The sequence below is a fragment of the Streptopelia decaocto genome, assembly GCF_964273445.1.
Source record: "Streptopelia decaocto genome assembly, chromosome: 24".
NCBI lineage: Eukaryota > Metazoa > Chordata > Aves > Columbiformes > Columbidae > Streptopelia > Streptopelia decaocto.
The window spans coordinates 1,046,626-1,064,725 of NC_138679.1; the positions used below are offsets into that span (position 1 = coordinate 1,046,626).

The window sequence follows — 18,100 nt, forward strand, 5'->3', positions numbered from 1 at the left end:
GTGAATCAACCGGTGGCTCTGGTTCAAAATACCCCGTGTCGGGGGACAAGGGGAGCGGAGGCACCGTCCGGCCACCGCACCGCACGCTGAGCGAAGCGGGGATGCTGCAAACCTCCTCATGTCCTCCTAAAATAACGAGGCTCCCAGGCAAGCCGGGCCTAGGGCTGGCACTGAGCTGAGCCTGGCCCCCACCAGCTACAGTTAGGTCAGCGTTTAACCTACAAAACACAGGAAAAGGTGCGCAACCGCAGTCGCGCCGTTCGTTATCAAATGACGATCCATCATTCAAGCTCACCAGCACCGTTCCTCAAGCCACAGAGTTTTTAAATAAATACGCGAAAGTCGGGAAATTCCCGGGTAGGAGTTCCAGGAACAGCCCTAACGTCGCGTATGGTGTACGTGCCATTGGCACCTACCCACGTTAGCGGGAGGAGAGGGACCAACAGCCCAGCGACACCTGGGTCGGCCACGGGGCGGTTTAAATCCGGCTTTCAGACTCCTATGGACCCAGGAACCCTCATGATGTTGCTAAAAAACAAACCCCAAAACAAGGGTGTGAAAAGCAAAGGATGAATGCCATGGATGGAGACGTATTAGCGAGGATGGATACAAGGTCTCGATAAAGAATGGAAGAGGAAAATAAGGCAGGTGCATGAGTTCCCTCGTACCTTGACACAGACCAGAAGAGATGGGGAAAAGCCATGACTTGCCTTTTTTTGGGGGCTGGGAGGCCTAAACAGTGTGTACACACACCCGAAGGGAGCACAGCGCACTGCAAGCTAATAGGGAATTAACCTCCTTGGAGAAGCAGGAGTTGTTTTGGGCTGACACGCCGGACCGGCTCCATTTCATCAGTGGACAAACTGACTCGGGCCACTATCTGGCAGCCCCATAGCCCCCCAAGGCTCACTATCTGGCAGCCCCCTAGCCCCCCAAGGCTCACTAGCTGGCAGCCCCCTAGCCCCCCTAGGCTCACTATCTGGCAGCCCCCTAGCCCCCCAAGGCTCACTATCTGGCAGCCCCCTAGCCCCCCAAGGCTCACTATCTGGCAGCCCCCTAGCCCCCCAAGGCTCACTATCTGGCAGCCCCCTAGCCCCCCAAGGCTCACTATCTGGCAGCCCCCTAGCCCCCCAAGGCTCACTATTTGGCAGCCCCCTAGCCCCCCAAGGCTCACTATTTGGCAGCCCCCTAGCCCCCCAAGGCTCACTATTTGGCAGCCCCCTAGCCCCCCAAGGCTCACTATTTGGCAGCCCCCTAGCCCCAGAAGGCTCACTATTTGGCAGCCCCATAGCCCCCCAAGGCTCACTATTTGGCAGCCCCCATAGCCCCCCAAGGCTCACTATTTGGCAGCCCCCATAGCCCCCCAAGGCTCACTATTTGGCAGCCCCCATAGCCCTCCAAGGCTCACTATTTGGCAGCCCCCATAGCCCCCCAAGGCTCACTATTTGGCAGCCCCCTAGCCCCCCAAGGCTCACTATTTGGCAGCCCCCTAGCCCCCCAAGGCTCACTATTTGGCAGCCCCCTAGCCCCCCAAGGCTCACTATCTGGGAGCCCCCATAGCCCCCCAAGGCTCACTATTTGGCAGCCCCCTAGCCCCCCAAGGCTCACTATTTGGCAGCCCCCTAGCCCCCCAGGGCTCACTATTTTCCAGCCCGCGGTTTCACAACGCGGGGAAGCTGCTTCGGGGGCAGCAAGTTCCACAAGGAGCTGCTGGGTGACATCTTAAAGTATCCCCTACAAAGCCGGTGTTACTTTTAAGACTCTTATTTCTTTCAGGTGAGTGTAGAGGAGAAATAAATCCTTGTAAGGACTGCGTGCCCTGGACTTCTTCAGCTGCAGCTCCACGTTCTCTGTGCACGATACAGCAGCAGCTTGCTGAAACACAGTTGGGCATCAACGTGCAGACACCCAACCATAATCTTCACCAGAACGCAGACGATTTAGCCGAGACTCAAGCGGGAGAGACCCGAGAAGACAAATATCTTGTTTCTCCACAGTCCTGCCGCCCGACGCGCACATGGTTCAGCTCCACAGCGCGAACGCAACTGCTCTGGCACAAGGGACACTCAAAACAAATGGCAGCTCGCCCAGCTGGGTGATCATTTTTGGATTATGTAATCCCAATACATTATTATTAGACCAAGAACAAACTCCAGCGAGCAACTGAAGACATTACCCGGCCTGTTCTGGCAAAGGGACAAGAGACTTGTCGCAGGAATCGCAGCGACGAGCCGTCCCGGTGCATAAAACAGGTCAGACTGCACACATGTCGGACTTCAGGTAACACAAACAACAGTATCGGATTCCAAGCCATTATACACATTACACAACGCTGTCGTCAGTTATACCGCGTTTAAAAACCAAACCGAGCAGAAGAAGCCTTAGCAAGTTTTTTCCATTTACCTACTGCAGCCCCAAATTAAATCAGAGCGCGGACGGACAAACACCGCTCCGAAGGTGCGTTATACAGTCGCTCCTTGGCATGGCCGCGGCCGAGCGCTTCAGAGGAAGCAGAGACGTTCAACAAGCTGGAGAAACTGTTTATAGAACAAATGCAGAATGAGCATATGTGTTTAATAGCCCACTAATTGTTGCGTTATTCACTGTACAAACAAGCGAGCTCTTCTGCCCTTATCCCTTCCTGCCCATTTAATCACCAGTAGCCTTTGACTATTTCTCTTTTGGGTGGCGGTGAAGGAAGCAAAGTTCATTAGTGGCCGTTGGCCACCAAACAATCTAGAGACCAGACTTCATTTAGAAAATAAACATCACTATTCATGTGTGACACGGACTCAGAATAGCTTCCCAAAATATTTAACACAGCTGCCTGTAGTCATCCTACTCTCCCAACTCCAAAAGAAAAGACTTTCCTAACATATAGAACAGCGTTTATTCGGATTTTTTGTTTTTTCTTCGGAGAAAAAGCTACTCTGTCTACCCAAGGCACTTATAGCTACTGACTTCTCATAATGCTGATAAACACTCATTAAAATACAAGTTGATAAACCCTGGTACAGTAATTACCTTCGTCCTCACACCGAGCTTGCCCAATTCAGTGATGTGATGTAACCAACACCCTAAATTAAAAATAGTGTTGTGACAACATATGGTTTATCCTACAGAAGCTGGCAGGCAGGACGCTCCTAATGACACACGGGTTGGGCTCCCAGCTTCCCCAGCTCCCTGGCAAGGTGAGGAGACACATACGCTCGGGATCAGAGGCGGAAAGGAAAGAAAAGAAAATGAAATTACAATAAAAAGGACAGCTCTGAATCCCGCTCCGGTCCAGCCTAAGGACAGATGCCGAGCGCTGCCATTATTCTTTATTTTCGTGACTATTCAAGCTCTCTGGATGCATTTCAAGGAAATATCTCGGAAAAGACAATCTGGAAATTTCAAATTACAGCCCAGCCTGAACCTGCCCCCCCCCCACCCCGGGAGCCGAGCGCCGGACCGGGGCGGGGGGACACGAGCGGGTGCCCCGGAGGGGGGGACACGAGCGGGTGCCCCGGAGGGGGGGGACACGAGCGGGTGCCCCGGAGGGGGGGCAGCGGGGAAGGGACCCCCTGTGCCCCATGGCAGCACCGGGGGTGGGACCCCCCCCGTGCCCGATGGCAGCACCGGGGGTGGGACCCCCCCCGTGCCCGATGGCAGCACCGGGGGTGGGACCCCCCCCGTGCCCGATGGCAGCACCGGGGGTGGGACCCCCCCAGCGGGACAGGGCCCCGGGATGAGCCCGGCCCCCCCGGGCCCTGCGAACCCACGTCACGCAGCCGGGGGGGCCGCACCCGCTCACACGGGCACCGTGGGGGGGAGGGGGGACACCGACGTCCCTTGTACCCCCCCCAGTCACCCCCCGGTGTCTCCCAGATCCCTATCGGAGGGACACCGAGAGCCCTTCCCCCACCCGGCAGCTACCGGGGGGCGGCACCGAGATCTCGGCTCCCCGGTCACCCACCGGGGGGGACACAGGGGACCCCCCACAGCTACCGAGGGGTTCACCGGCACCCCCGACCCCCTCAGGCACTGAGCGGGGAATCACGACCCCTCCCCGGTCACACACGGGGGGGGGCCCTCAAACACCCCGGGGGGAACGCGGGGCGTTCCGGGGGGCGCAGCGGGAGCCCCCCGGGGTCCCCCCGGCACCCACAGCGCGATCGCCGCCCGCCCCGCGCCCCTCACGCAGAGGGGGGGCCGGGAACCCCACATCTCCACAGCCTCTCGCCGGGGAGGGCCTCACACCGACCGGCCCCTCTCCCGTTTCGCCGTCACACACCCGGCAGCGGCAGGGCCGGGTCCCCCAGCCCCGCTCCGCCTTCACCCGGTGCCAACGCCGCCGGTGCTGCCCGCGGGCCCCGGCCGGGGCCTCGTGGCGGCCACCCCCCTCCCGCCGCGGGCCGTGCCCACCGCCCCACGCCCCTACCTTACAGGCCTGGTAGCTCTCGAAGGCGCGCAGGGCGCTCTCCGTGAGCTTGACGTGGAAGACGGAGACGCGGGTGCCGCGGCCGAGGCGGCCGCAGGACAGCCCGTACCCGCGCTCCGCCTGCAGCGCCGCCATCTTGGGACCGTCTCCCCCTCCGCGCCTGGGCCGCCGGGGCCTCCCGCCGCCGCCACGCCCACTTATACATTATTCATGAGCCGCCCGCCTGTCGCTCCGCCAACCCCGCCCACCCGGGGCGCCTGTTGCTGGGGCGAGGAGGTGGGCAACGCGCGCTTCCATTGGCCAGGCCACGCCGGCCGCCGCGGCGGATTGGGAGATGGGCGGAGGAGGCGGGGATATGCAAATAAGCGCCGCGGGGCATGGCGGGAAGGGTGGTTTGGTGCAGCCTGGAGCACCCGCGGAGGGGGCGGCGGGGTAACCCCGGTCCCCGGGCACAACCCCCGGGACGGCCCGCGGGGCCTGGAGTCCTCCCCAGGCTGGGCCTGCGGGCTGCGGGCTCCCCCGCAAGCAGGGGTTGTAGGCCCAGGACTCCCCCCGCCCCAAGCAGGGCCCTGATGCCCCAGGTTCCGTACCCCCCGGGGGGCTGCGGGCACCCAAGGGCACACTCCGTGTCATCGCGTCCCCCCCGAGCCAATAACTTCGGCTGTGGAGGCTGCTCCCTCCCACCACAGAGCTGTAAGAATTCCCCTTTTGCCCACCAAATTAAGCAGCTCCTGCTGCGGCCATGTGTGTGTGACAAGAGGGGGGACAGCCCAGGAGAGCACACCCCCCCCGGGAATGAAGAGGCCCTGAGCGTGAAGGAATTGTCCTTTATTTGGGAAGTTCACAGTCAGTTTGGGGTAGAAGGAAAGTGCTACCCGCCCCGCCCGCGAGCAGAGCTGAGACCGGGGCGCAGGGACAGCCCGGCTGGGGGAGCTGAGGGCAGCGGGACCCCGAGCGCTGGGACCGCACGGACGGCCCGCAGAGGAGGGCTCTTTGGCTTCCTTTGGACACCGCACGCTCTGGGGAAGCGCGGAGGAGGAGAGCGAGTGCCTGCGGGGGGGCTGAGCCCCCCAGGACACGGGCCCCTGGTTACATCCGCATCCCTTCGCCGCAGAAACCACCGTGTCCATCCGTACCCTCGCAGCTTCCTTCCACGTGCACCCTCCTCTGCCCCCCACGCCGTGTCAGCAGGACCACGCGCCCACCGGGGCTCACCGGGCTGGGGACAGCCACAGCGTACCCGCCTCACACGCCCCCCGACACGCTCGGGGCTGGGGGCTGAGCCCCCGATTGCAGGGAGGGTGCTGGGGGGGTCTCTGCTCTGCCTGCGGCTCCATCCCTGCAGCTGCGCTTGGAGAGATACAGGGGGACGTCGGGAGGGGGATCCGGCGCCTCCGGCAGAGAAAGCATCAGTGTTTCTGCAAATGCGAGTCCGTGGGGAGGGGGCGGCGGAGCCCCAAGGAAGCCCCTTGGCAGGAGAGAGGCACGTCCCGGCGCGGGTGCTGTGCCGCGGGCGCTGTGCCGCAGGGCCGCCCCGCCGCCGTCCTTAGTTCCTTGCTGCGATGACCACGGACAAGGCCACGCCGCCCAGCGCGATGGCTGTTGCACCGAAGAGCCACTTCCAGGGGATGGACTAAAGGAGGAGAGACCGGCGAGGTGACGGGGCGTCCCCGGCGTGCCACCAGCAGGGACGTGCAGCCCTGCCTGCGCTGGCGTGGTGCCGCGGGGCAGCACCGAGCTCCCGACACACATCCGAGATAACGCAGCCCAAAAATGGCAAGTGCTGCGTCGGCTCTGCCCAGCGCGTCCCTCCGCGGGGACAACGTGTGCCGCCGGCGGCCCAGCTGACGGCGCTTCCCACCGCACGGCCAGCGGGCTCCCGAGCGCCGCGCAGCTGGGAGCAAAGTGCAGAGCCCCCAGCTGGCATCGCCGGCGGACGGCGCCGGCAGCGCAGCCGCAGCTATCGGAGTGTTCTGGCAAGGCTGCCCCCCAGCTCCCCGACACATGTACCCTGTGGGTCACATCAGCGTTCCCCCCGCCCAGGAGCAGGACTGTGTCAACCCCCAAGGACCCAGGGGACAATAGCACCTCCCTTGTGCCCTCACCAGTGCTCCCCAGCCCAGGGGTGACCCACACCCGCTCTGTCACCCCCCTGCAAGGCCCTTACCCAGGGCAGCTTGTCTTTGCACTTCCCCGGGGCGCCAGCAGCGCTGGGATTCCCCAGCATCTTCCTGTACATCTCTGTCTCCACATTCTTCTGGTCCGCGTGCTTCTTCACCAGCTTGGAGAGCTCAGCGTGGATGGTCTGGGGAGGAGAGCAAGGCGCTGCGGTTATCAGTTATCAGCCCCACGCTGTCCCCTGGGGTGGGACAGGGACCGCAGCAGGTCCCATCACCCCAGGGCAGTGCAAGAGTTCTGGGGAACAGCCCAGAAGCAGCTGGGGGGTGATGGCCTGATCCTGCCCCGCTCCCCAGCGCCCAGGGGCTGCACCAGGCTGGCACTGACACCCAGGGTGGGTGACCCAGCTCTGAGTGTCCCTCTGTCCTTCCTGGCCACCCGAGCTGCTCCCCGTTCCCTGGCAGTGAGGAGCGGAGCCCAGGGCTGATGCCAGACATCGGGAAAAGGATTTTTATCCTTTAATCGAGACGGAAAAGTGTCTGCGTCGGGGACAGACGTGCCCAAGCTCTCCCACCTCTGTCTGGAAGCGGGCTGGGAAAGCGGCCTCGACTCAGCCTGCGCTGAAGCGGGATTGCAGCAAGACCTGGGAGCGTGTCGGCACCTGCCCGGCTGTGCCGAGCGCAGCGACGGCTGCGGCTGGAGGAGCGCGGCGGGAGAAAGCTCCACGTCCTGCGCAGAGCTCGCAGGCTCCCAAAAAGCAGCAAGGAGCACCGGAGAGCCGAGCACGGCACTGCCAGTCGTTCCCGAGCCTGCAGTGGCGAGGAAGGACATGGCGTTGGTGCAGCCGTCTGGTGGCACGGCCGTGCTGTGCCCTCTGCTGGGGACACCTCCCTGAAACACCAGCACTGCCACCGGCGACCGCATCGGCTCCAGACCACATCGGCTCGCTTGGAGACCGACAGCGGCTTCACCAGGCTGGGCCACGCTCAGAAACGCTCCTCAGTGCGCGACCGCGGATGTCTGGAGGGTGCAAGGCAGAAAAGGGCTCGCAGACACCCCCAAGCCGCCACAGGACAAATGTTGGCATCTCCTCCTGCTCCCAGAACGCGCGTTTCTGAGGGCTCAGGAGGAAACTCAGTTGCTTATGGGCTGTAACAGCTGAAAAGTTCCAACAGCCCCAGAGAACCAGTTTCCTCATCTGAGGCAGGTGGAGCTGAGCATTTCTCGAGTCTTGTTTTCCCCACCGGTAGCTGCAGCCCGTGACTCAGCGACGCGTGTCTAACGCTGCCGTCTGGAGCGGCACCGCCACTTCCCTGGGAGTCCCGGCAGCCAGCCGGAGAGGCCGGTAATTTGCTGTACTTGTGGTTTCACTGGTAACGTCACTGCTGGGCATTTTGATTTTTTTTTCACCCCTGTCCAATTAAAAGCTTCATCCGAATGGGCGGCAAGCAGCCGCCCCACCAACAGCGACGTGCCAGCGACGCTCCCGGTGCTGCCCGTGTCTGCTGGGAGGGTGGGTGCTCTCAGACCACAAGCTCTGGGGGTGCTGCGGGACCACCGAGCACCTGCTCGCAGCGCCCCGTCCTGCGCCAGATCACGACACCAATCAGGGTGAAAACCCCAGAAAAAGAGGTGGATAAAACAACAGATCCAGTCCGAGGACTAGAGCCCCCCACCTCGAGCCCTTGCAGGCAGCACCTCCCTGCCTCTCCCCCAGTCTGCCCAGGCTCGCTCCTGCTGGGGCCATTTCCTGGCACTGGTTTTTGATTTCTCCTCAGGCTCCAGTCCTGCAGCTGATCATTAACCAACAGGAAATTCCTGACCCAGAGCTCGCCCTGGCCCAGGCGCTGGACCGAGGTCTGGGCTGCTCCCACCGCCCAGTGAATCACAGGCCAGGCTGCTGAGCGAGTCTGCGGGGACGCAGCTCTGCTCCACCTCCGCAGCCATGGCACGAGCTGCTGGAGCCACCCTGGAACGCTGGGACACGCAGGATTGGTGCAGGAGGGATGGGCTGGCAGGGACTCCTGCCACCGCCAGGACCAAAGGGCAGAGGGAGTCTCGCAACATGGAGATAAGGGACCCGCCAGCCAAGCTCAGATATTGCACCATGGGGCGCATCACACCATGGCTGCCCAGGTCCTGAGGGGCTATTTCCAGCCTCCCTTTGTGGGGGAGGCTGGGAACAGCTCCAGGGGGGCTTCTGCCTTTCATGGGGGACACAGACAAGAAGAGTGTCCTGCAGACGCCCAGCTCAGTAGCCTACCTTGTTTGAAGGCTCCAGCTTCAATGCCGCTTTTAAGATGGGGATGGCGTCTCTGTATTCGCCCTGCTGAGCCAGGACCTGGAAAGCAAAATACAGACTGAGCAGAATGGCTGAGGCCTGTCCCTTGTCCCTGCTCTCCGTCACACCATGGAGAAGGGACAGCAGCACCCAGCGCACGTCCAGCCTCACCTTGCCCTTGCGGAAGAGAGCCTTGATGTTCCCCGGCTGGTGCTCCAGGACAAGATTACAGGACTTGAGAGCTGCCTCATAATGGTCCAATTTAAGCTGAGACGCTGCCAAGTTGTTGAGACATTTCACCTTCACGTCCAGCAGCTCAGCCTCCTCCTCCGGGCTGAAGTCGACTGCAAAGACCCCAGAGTTGGGTTACGAGGGAAAGGGACCCCAGGCGGCCCTCACCCGGGGCGGGAGCAGGTACCTTTTGAGCTGGAGCCGATGACCTTGAGGGCGATGTCGTAGGAGTTGATGGCCAGCACGTAATCTGCCTGCTGGTAGAAGAAGTTGCCACGCTCCCGCTTGCGGTTGGCCAACTCTATCTTCTCCTTCCCACTCAGCAGCTCCAGGTCCGGTGCGTCCTGAGCCGCCAGCAGCTCCACCTCCAGGGTGAGGGTCGTGTTGGGTGGGACGTCAGGGCTCCTGCGCAAAGAAGGGGACAAACCCCCGGCACCTTTATCACCTCTGCAGGTCCCACCACCCAGGAGGCCACACAGATTTAGGCCCAGAAATCAGGGAAACTCCCCAGGAGAGGGTGTGACTCAAATCGTTCTCCCCAGGCAGGACTTGCTGCTGTTCCCTGCACGTAGCAAGCGAGCCAGGTCTCCCAGCCCACAGAAGCTGTGGGTTGCTGGCTGGGCTGTTAGTGGGAGCACAGAGCACAGCTTTCACAGCCCTGTTTGGGGCCATTCTGCTCCACCCCGTGCCCTCCCCGCTCACCTGCCCTGAGCACCATAGCAGTACTTTGCATCTGACACGATCAAAGCCGTCTCCCCCATTTCCAGGAGCTGCACACACAAGTCCAGTGCCTGCAGGGAACAACATCATGGGGAGGGAGCATGAACAAAGGCAGACGGGCCACTTCTGATCCGCAAACGGGGACACCACAGACCCCAAACCCTCCCCACGCTCCCCAAGGCAAGGTCTTGCCCTGCAGGGCAGCGATAAAGGCCAGCAAGCTTTCTCCCAGCCCAGACCTGCAGGACATCGCAGTCCCCCAGCGTGAAGGTGAGGGCTGGGTTCTCCTCCACCACGCTGCCATCCTCCAGCGTGGCCTTCAGGCGAATGGTCACGTTCTGGCCCTTGTTGGGACGGGTGTCCACTCCCTGGCCTGGCACCAGCGTCTTCTTCTTGAGCAAGCCATTCCCTGGGCAAGGAGAAGCCAGAGGCACGTCAGCCCATGGCTGCGAGGGAAAAACCTCACTCGCACTGTCCGGTCTGACTCCTGGCCGGCCTTCCAGGTGCAGGGAGCGCCAGTGGAGCCGCAGGGAAGCCTGTGAGACCGCACAAGCCAAGCACCCTCCTGCCCCGGTTCTCACCCAAAACATCGAGCCACTCCTGGGGGTCCTCAGCCGCTCCCCCCCGGCCCTGCTCCGAGGGCTGGGCATCCTCTCGCGGCGGGACCGGCGGCCTGCTCACGTCCTCCAGCGGGGGCAGCTCGCTCAGGTCCTCCTCCTCCTCTTCTTCCTCTTCCAGGACCTCGAAATCCTCCCCCGTGTCCAGGTGAGCGGCGTCACCCGTCGGCGACAGCTCAGTGCCGGTGCCTGCCCGGCCCGGGGAGCCGCTCCTCGGTTCCTCCCCGCTGGAGGCCATCGCGGCGGAGCAACCTGGAGGGGGGGGGCGGACGTGGGTCAGGCCTTCGCTTAACAGAAGGGGACGCGGCCGCCAGCCCGCGCAGCGCCGGGACCCTTCGGGGAGGATGAGCGGTTCGGGCAGGGGGGACTCCGGCAGCCCCGGGGGAGGGAACGGGCTCCGCGGGGGGGGGGACGGGACAGGGGTGACGGGGCCCCGGTACCGGGAGGGGCCGCCCCGCGCGCGCCTCCCGCCGCCACGTGCATTCCCGCCCGCGGGGACCCCCCGTCAACGTCACCGTCACGCGCCGGGACTCCCCTTAGCAACGGCCCCGCGCGCCCCCCGCCGCTCCCACCTGGTCCGCGAACCCGCGGCCGCCGGCCCCGCCCCCCGCTCCTATTGGGCAGGCACCGCCCACCGCGCTGACGCCATTGGGTGGTGAGAACGCTCGTCAGCGAGGCCCTGAAAGGGGCTCGGCGCCCTCTTAAAGGGGCCGCCGCGAGGTGCTGGGGGGACCAGGCGGTGCCCGCCGCTGGGCCATGGCGCGGGGGCCCGTGCGTGCCCGGTGTGCGGCGCGGGGGCCTCGCTACTGGCACCGTGGGGGTCCCCTCCGCCGACCACCACTACTTCCGGCTTGGCGCCGTGACGCAACGGCGCGCTGACGCCGCGGGGTCGCGCTCGACGTGACCCCGCACCAGGAAGCGAGGCCGGGCCGCCGGTGCCGCCCCCGGTGCCGCTCCCGCTCCGGTCATGTGACGCGGCGGGACGGGCGCCCCCAGGTGCGCGGGCACTGCCGGCGGGAGGCCCCGCGGCCACCGGGAGCGGCCGGGTCTGCGTCCCCCCGAGAGGCGCTACCGGGGCCGTGAGGCGGCGGGCAGGCGGGCGGGGAGACTCCGTTACCGGCAGCGGGAACGTGGGGGGCTCCCCAGGGCCGGGCACGGCGGCGGGGAGGGGAGGTGGCTGCGGTACCGGCGGTACGGCAGGTTGGAGGCGACCCTGTTACCGGGAAGGTGGGAGGGCCGTGTCCCCGGTACCGGGAGGTGTGTGGGGCCGTGTCCCCGGTACCGGGAGGCTCCCGCCCCCAGGCTGAGCCGCCCCCACCGCCCCGCAGGCCGCGATGGAGCCCACAGCCTCCCAGGTGTTCTGCGGGCGGGTGCTGGGCATGGTCAACGCCGAGGACGTCAACGCCATCATCCTGGCGCAGAAAAACATGTGAGTCCCGGGGAAACCGGCCCACGGGGGTCCCGTACCGGCACCGGGAGCCTCCCGGGGTCGTTGCTGAGCTCCGGCTGCTTCCTCCGCACAGGCTGGATCGATTTGAGAAGACCAACGAGATGCTGCTCAACTTCAACAACCTGTCCAGCGTCCGCATGCAGCAGATGAACGAGCGTTTCCTCCACCACACCAAGACGCTGGTGGAGATGAAGAAGGACCTGGACAGCGTGTTCCGCAGGATCCGGTGGGAACGGGAGCAGGAACGGGGCTGCCGGTGGGGAGGGAGACGGCGCGGGGAGTGCAGGGCGGCTGGCCGAGCTCTGGGGGGGCTGTGGGGGGTTCAAAGGGGGGCACAAGGAGGAGACGTGTGGCCAAGTGACGCGTGGAGGGGGCGGGAGAGGAGCCGGAGCTTTGGGATTCCTCGATTCTGCTCCAGCCCACGGGAGGGATGGGCCCAAAGCGGGGCTGGGGGGAGTCCCACGGCCCAAGGGACCCCCCGGGATCCGTTTACGTTGTCCTGGGAATCTGGGCTCCAGATCTTCGTGCGCTGAGCTCGCTGTCTCCTCCGCAGGACGCTGAAAGGGAAGCTGGCCAAGCAGTACCCGGAGGCGTTCAGCAGTGAGTGCTCCCTCCCGCGCGCAACTTCCGTCGCTTCTCTTCCTGCGTGAAAGTCCCTTTTTCTCGGATCGCGTGAGGCGGCTCTCGGGTGTCGGGAGAAGCCGACGAGATGCCCAGCGCCTGGAAAGCTCCTTGGTTATAATAAATACGGTTGCAAGAGGTTACAAACAGCCGCTGATTTACGTGGTGTTGGTTTTATATTGATTACTGGTACAAAATGACAAAATTCAGAATTAGAGGAGCATGTAATTTGGCCAGGGCGCCTCTGTCGCAGCACCAAAACTAACAATTGCGTCTTCCCTCCCAGACATCCACGAATCTCCCATCCTTGAAGACGACGACGACTTCGACCCCGTCCCGAAAAGCACCACAACCACCATCGCTACCTCGGAGCAGAGCACGGAGTCCTGCGACACCAGCCCCGACATCATCTCGCCCACCACCAGCCAGGATTTTGAGGATTTATCCCAAGGCCAGTACGATTTACCGGCCGTGAACGGACAGAGTCTCACAGACGAAGACACGACCAACGGCCTGGACTGAGCGCGCGGGGCGGGCGCCGCTCCCGCGGGACTTTCTATCCTGTATTTATATTGGTGTGTTTATTTTTTGGGGGGAAGCAAAGGCTGAGAGAAGCGACGGCCGAGTGACGGCCCTTGTGCATCTAAACTGCCACCGCGGTGTAACTCCCGCCACTCGCCTCGGGGTAAATAAGTAAAACGTGGGTTTGAAACGCCTCTTGTCCTTTCTCATTTGTGTCAGGAGAGCTGCAGAACTCCAGCGTAGACTTGGGTGCCGGTTTGGGGTAGAAGAGCTGGTTTGGGGTTGCAGATGTTGGTTTTTTCTTAAATAATGTTGCCTTTGAAGCTCGCGCATGTGCCACGAGCGCGGTCTGTGCTGCTCGCGGCTTCCTGCCGCCGTTCCCGTGGTCCTGGCCTGCTCCGTACGGCCCCGCACACCGCGCTCTTGGGGCCTGTTCCCTCCTTGGCTCCTCACGGTGTCCCGGGAGCGGCTGAGGGGAGGGCGTGAGGCCGCAGGCAGGGGCTGTGGGGGCACTGTGAGCCCGCTCCCGGGGCCGTGGGGCGGCTCCGAGCCCGTTCCCGGGGCCGTGGGGCGGCTCCGAGCCCGTTCCCGGGGCCGTGGGGCGGCTCTGGGCCCGCTCCCGGGGCCGTGGGGCGGCTCTGAGCCCGTTCGCGGGGCCGTGGGGCCGGTTCTGGGCCCGTTCCCGGGGCCGTGGGGCGGGTTTGAGCCGTTCCCGGGGCCGTGGGGCCGGTTCTGGGCCCGGTCCCGCCCTGTGGCACCGGAGCGGGCGGGCGGCGCATACGCGCCTGCGCGCAGAAGGGAGGGGCACGCATGCGCGGGTTGTGACGTCACGACGGGCGGGTTCCGGTTCCGGCCGCCCCTTTTCTCAGCGGCGAGGCGGCGGGTGCGTGCGGGCGGCTCCTCCGGCGGGGCCGGAGCGGGGCCGGGGGCCGATCCACGCGGGGGCGGCGGTCCCGGGGGCCGATCCACGCGGGGGTGCCGGTCCCGGGAACGCGGGGCCGCCGGTCCCGGGAACGCGGGGCCGGGGAAGCGCGTCCCGCCGGGCGGGGGGAGCGGGGACACGGGGGTTTCTCTCAGCGCCCCGCGGGGTTGACGCGGTCGCCGCTCTCCGCAGACTCCCCGGTGCCAAGATGCAGATCTTCGTGAAGACGCTGACGGGCAAAACCATCACCCTGGAGGTGGAGCCCAACGACACCATCGAGAACGTCAAGGCCAAGATCCAGGATAAAGAAGGTACCGGGGGACGCGGCCGCGGCCCCGGGCCCAGGCGCCGCCCCCCGGGCTGACGGTTTCTGACCCCCAGGGATCCCCCCGGACCAGCAGCGCTTGATCTTCGCGGGCAAACAGCTGGAGGACGGGCGCACCCTCGCGGACTACAACATCCAGAAAGGTGCCGCAGGTTTTGGGGTGGTTTTTGGGGGGTACCGGCTGTTCCCCAGCAGCGCCTGACCCCCCGTGCCGCTTGTTTCTGTGTTTCAGAGTCCACCCTGCACCTGGTGCTGCGCCTGCGCGGGGGCATCATCGAGCCCTCCCTGCGCCAGCTCGCCCAGAAGTACAACTGCGACAAAATGATCTGCCGCAAGTACGGCCCCGTCCCCACCGCCCCCCAGCGGGGTGGGACCCAGACCCCGTCCCCACCGCCCCCCAGCGGGGTGGGACCCAGACCCCGTCCCCACCGCCCCCCAGCGGGGTGGGGACCCAGACCCCATCCCCACCGCCCCCCAGCGGGGTGGGGACCCAGACCCCATCCCCACCGCCCCCCCAGCGGGGTGGGGACCCAGACCCCGTCCCCACCGCCCCCCCAGCGGGATGGGGACCCAGACCCCGTCCCCACCGCCCCCCAGCGGGGGGGGGACCCAGACCCCGTCCCCACCGCCCCCCAGCGGGGTGGGGACCCAGACCCCGTCCCCACCGCCCCCCCAGCGGGGTGGGGACCCAGACCCCGTCCCCACCGCCCCCCCAGCGGGGTGGGGACCCAGACCCCGTCCCCTGCCGCCCCCCCAGCGGGATGGGGACCCAGACCCCGTCCCCACCGCCCCCCAGCGGGGTGGGACCCAGACCCCGTCCCCACCGCCCCCCAGCGGGGTGGGACCCAGACCCCGTCCCCACCGCCCCCCAGCGGGGTGGGAACCCAAACCCCATCCCCTGCCGCCCCCCAGCGGGGTGGGGACCCAAACCCCGTTCCCGGCGAGACGGTGACATCCCCCTCATGCTGTGTCTCCCCCCTCCCCAGGTGCTACGCCCGCCTGCACCCCCGCGCCGTCAACTGCCGCAAGAAGAAGTGCGGCCACACCAACAACCTGCGCCCCAAGAAGAAGCTCAAGTAGAGCGGGGGCGGGCCTGCCCGCGCCCCCCAGCGCCCTCTCAATAAAGCATCGCAGCGCCCAAAAACATCCCTTTGTGTTGGGTGGTTTTTTTTGCTCAAATTGGCGCGGTTTTCAATAAAAAGCGGGGGCGTGTTGTGGGGGGCGGCGGCGGTACCGGCCGGGAGCGGCAGGGGGCGGTGGAGCCGCGTTCCGTGCTCCGCCCCGTCGGGCCTGCGCCGTCCGACCGGGGCCGGGACATGGTGAGCGGGACCGGGCCGGGCCGGGCTGGGGGGGTCCCGGGGCCGGTCCCCTTCGCGCAAACGTGGCCGGGGGGATCCCGGGGCCGCTTCCGTTCGCGCAAACGTGCCCAGGGGTGGGGTTCCCCGTACCGTTCCGGTTCGTGCACGGTTGGCCCGGGGGGTGCCCGCGACCGGTCCTGTGGCTGGTAGGGGGTCCCGGTCCCGTTCGCTCGAACGTGGCCGGGGCGGGGGGGTCCCGGTACCGGTCTGGTTCGTGCACGCGTGGCCGTGGGGAGGTCTCGGAGCCCGTTTGTTTTGTGTCCACGTGGTTGGGGGGGCGGGGGTCCCGGTGCGCGGACACGGGGCCGGGGGGGCGTTCCGGATCACGAGTGGGGGTGATTCACGGGGTCGGTCCGTCCACACGTGGCTGGGGGGGTCCCCGCGTTCCCCCAGAACCGGCACCGAGGGGGGTAACGGGGACTGGAGGCTTTGGCACCGTGGCGAGACCCCCGGGCGACACCCTCTCTCCCCGGAGCGCGTTAACGGGAGCAGAGCCGCCATCCCGGTGCCAGCGTTGCCCCGTGTCCCCGGCAGACCGGCGAGCCCGTCACCGCGCTGCTGCGGCGGCTGCAGGCGCTGCAGGGCGAGCGCGCCGAGGCGTACCGGCGGCTGGAGCAGTGAGTACCGCACCGGGGCACCGAGTCCCCGTCCCCGGTTTATTTTGGTTTGACATCCTGCCGGGGAGGGGCTGCGGGGCGGCTGATGAGCTGCAGCTGCCGGGGGACACCTGTGTCCTATTTGAGCACCCGACAGGAGGTGGTGGACTTCCCGGGACACGGGCTGAAAAGGAGAATAAAACAAATCCCCCTCCAAAAAGCAGCTGCCAAGCCTGTCCCGTGCGAGGGGTCGGGCGAGAGCCCCCAAATCTGGGAGGGGGGAACTAGACACTGCTGCTGTAACTGCCATGCTGGAGGCTGTGCTTTCATACTGTATTTTTGTACCACTTTTTGAGAACTATTGGTCAAGGATTTGGATAGATGGATAGATAGATTAGATAGATAGATAGATTAGATAGATAGATAGATGGATGGCTAGATAAATAGATAGATAAATAGATAGACGGATAGATAGATGGATGGATGGCTAGATAAATAGATATACAGATGGATAGATGGATGGATAGATAGATGGATAGATAGACCAACCTCCCTGGTGCTCCACAGCGGGGTGGCAAAGGGGACTCAGTCCCCCGACCGCGTTGATGGTGTCTTACCCCCCCTGTCCCCAGGGGCCACCAGGCGTACCTGAGCAGCGCACCCCACTACGATTTCCCCCGGTACCGGCAGCTGGTCCATGAGATCACCCTGACGTTCAGCGGCATCTCCCGGGAGGTGCTGCGCATCACCGGGCGCCTGCGGGACGAGCTCGCCCGCCCCGACCTGGCCCAGCACCTCACCCGCCTCCAGGAACGGGAGCAGGAGAAGCTGCAGCTGGTGAGCGCTGGGCTTTGGGGGGAGAATCCCAGGGCTGCTTTTTGGGGAGGGGGGGTCCCATCTCTTGCCGTGTCCCCCCCGCAGACGGCGCAGCTCCAGCTGGCCCGGCAGCGGGCGCAGGATGAGCCCGACGTGGACGCCCATCAGCAGGAGGTGCGGGAGCTCAAGCACAAGTAGGTGGTGGCCCCGTTGTGGTCTCCCCCTCAATTCTGGGATGGCGGCATCGCCCCCCTTGCCAGGCTGGGAGCCCCTTCCCCGCCTTCCCCCTCCCTCCATCCCGGGGGGGCCCCAGATGGTGCCTTCAAACGCACGTTTCGGCCGCGGCCCCGGGGAGGGTTTGGCGATGCCGCGTGGCCGCGGTCCCCTCGGCCTCCCCGGGCTGAGTGTTTCATAAACAGCGCGGGGAAGGCGAGGCGGCCCAGATAATACGCTCCATATGGGCTTTATTTATAGTTTCCATCCGCTCTCGTAGGCTAATTAAAACCATTGAGGCAATCAGCGAAATTCTCCAGGACCTCAAGTACGATTCGGAAGAAGTTGAGTGATGGGTGTCCCCGTGGGAACGGCTGGAGGGGCCGGCGGGTGGAATGGGGGCCCCGCTTGCCCCCCCGGCCCACCCCACGCTACCTCGGCAAGGTGGGCACCTTCCCCCCTCGGCGGGCTGGAAGGGGTGCGGAACGCCCCCCCGGGAGCTGTGGGGTCCCCCCAAATCCTGAGCATCCCTCGGCAGAGGGGGCCGGTGTGGGGCTGGTTCCTCCTCCCCAGCTCTGCTGGGGCTTTTCCCAGTGAAAACCAGTGCCTGTAGAGCCTTGTTTTGGCCCCCCAGTTGGGATGGGCACAGCCCTTGCTGCCAGCTGGAGCCCCCCAAACCCACCTCCCCAGCCCCACACCAGCTCCGGCACCCCCCAAGTGCCCCTTCTCTGGTCACCCCACAATAAACGCGTCCCCACGGAGCTGGCTGGAGTCGTGCGATCTGAAAGGTTTGTGTCCCCCCAGTGCCGCCCCCTCCCCCTTGGCCGGGTCCCCAGGCGGGGGGTGACGAGCGACACGGGTCCCGTTTGGCTGCCCGCTGCATCCCC

General features: G+C 65.1%; 5 protein-coding genes across 9 annotated transcripts in view; 3 read left to right on the plus strand and 2 right to left on the minus strand.

Moving 5' to 3' along the window:
* The window catches only part of ELL (elongation factor for RNA polymerase II), a 47,670-nt gene extending 43,087 nt beyond the window's left edge, over positions 1-4,583 (minus strand). For both annotated transcript variants that reach the window (XM_082071774.1, XM_082071773.1), the window contains exon 1: positions 4,424-4,583. In XM_082071774.1, the coding sequence (XP_081927900.1) occupies positions 4,424-4,558 (135 nt within the window). In that variant the 5' untranslated portion in view covers positions 4,559-4,583. The remainder of the gene's footprint in view (positions 1-4,423) is intronic.
* Positions 4,584-5,236: 653 nt separating this feature from the next.
* Positions 5,237-11,217, minus strand: FKBP8 (FKBP prolyl isomerase 8). 2 transcript variants are annotated; one of them, XM_082071802.1, is made up of 9 exons: positions 10,963-11,217; positions 10,355-10,642; positions 10,013-10,182; positions 9,756-9,844; positions 9,241-9,458; positions 8,994-9,166; positions 8,805-8,882; positions 6,591-6,728; positions 5,237-6,056 (listed from the first exon to the last, which is right to left on the minus strand). In XM_082071802.1, the coding sequence occupies exons 2-9, from the start codon at positions 10,626-10,628 to the stop codon at positions 5,970-5,972; spliced, it is 1,227 nt and encodes a 408-aa protein (XP_081927928.1). In that variant the 5' UTR covers positions 10,629-10,642; positions 10,963-11,217; the 3' UTR covers positions 5,237-5,969. The 2 variants fall into 2 exon arrangements, with proteins under 2 accessions (XP_081927928.1, XP_081927927.1); XM_082071801.1 differs by having other exon boundaries at positions 10,906-10,965.
* Positions 11,106-13,177, plus strand: KXD1 (KxDL motif containing 1). Of its 3 annotated transcripts, none has more exons than XM_082071803.1 (5): positions 11,106-11,386; positions 11,719-11,819; positions 11,914-12,066; positions 12,394-12,440; positions 12,748-13,177. In XM_082071803.1, the coding sequence occupies exons 2-5, from the start codon at positions 11,725-11,727 to the stop codon at positions 12,981-12,983; spliced, it is 531 nt and encodes a 176-aa protein (XP_081927929.1). In that variant the 5' UTR covers positions 11,106-11,386; positions 11,719-11,724; the 3' UTR covers positions 12,984-13,177. The 3 variants fall into 3 exon arrangements, with proteins under 3 accessions (XP_081927929.1, XP_081927931.1, XP_081927930.1); XM_082071805.1 differs by lacking the exon at positions 11,106-11,386 and adding an exon at positions 11,436-11,590; XM_082071804.1 differs by lacking the exon at positions 11,106-11,386 and having other exon boundaries at positions 11,599-11,819.
* A 617-nt stretch (positions 13,178-13,794) lies between these two features.
* Positions 13,795-15,376, plus strand: UBA52 (ubiquitin A-52 residue ribosomal protein fusion product 1). The gene is made up of 5 exons (XM_082071745.1): positions 13,795-13,866; positions 14,098-14,216; positions 14,287-14,373; positions 14,463-14,565; positions 15,217-15,376. Exons 2-5 carry the CDS (start codon positions 14,114-14,116, stop codon positions 15,308-15,310), a joined length of 387 nt encoding a protein of 128 aa, XP_081927871.1. The 5' UTR covers positions 13,795-13,866; positions 14,098-14,113; the 3' UTR covers positions 15,311-15,376.
* Positions 15,377-15,487: 111 nt separating this feature from the next.
* Positions 15,488-17,973, plus strand: REX1BD (required for excision 1-B domain containing). Its single transcript, XM_082071744.1, has 5 exons — positions 15,488-15,549; positions 16,123-16,205; positions 16,817-17,021; positions 17,106-17,194; positions 17,494-17,973. The coding sequence occupies exons 1-5, from the start codon at positions 15,547-15,549 to the stop codon at positions 17,564-17,566; spliced, it is 453 nt and encodes a 150-aa protein (XP_081927870.1). The 5' UTR covers positions 15,488-15,546; the 3' UTR covers positions 17,567-17,973.
* Positions 17,974-18,100: the final 127 nt, after the last annotated feature.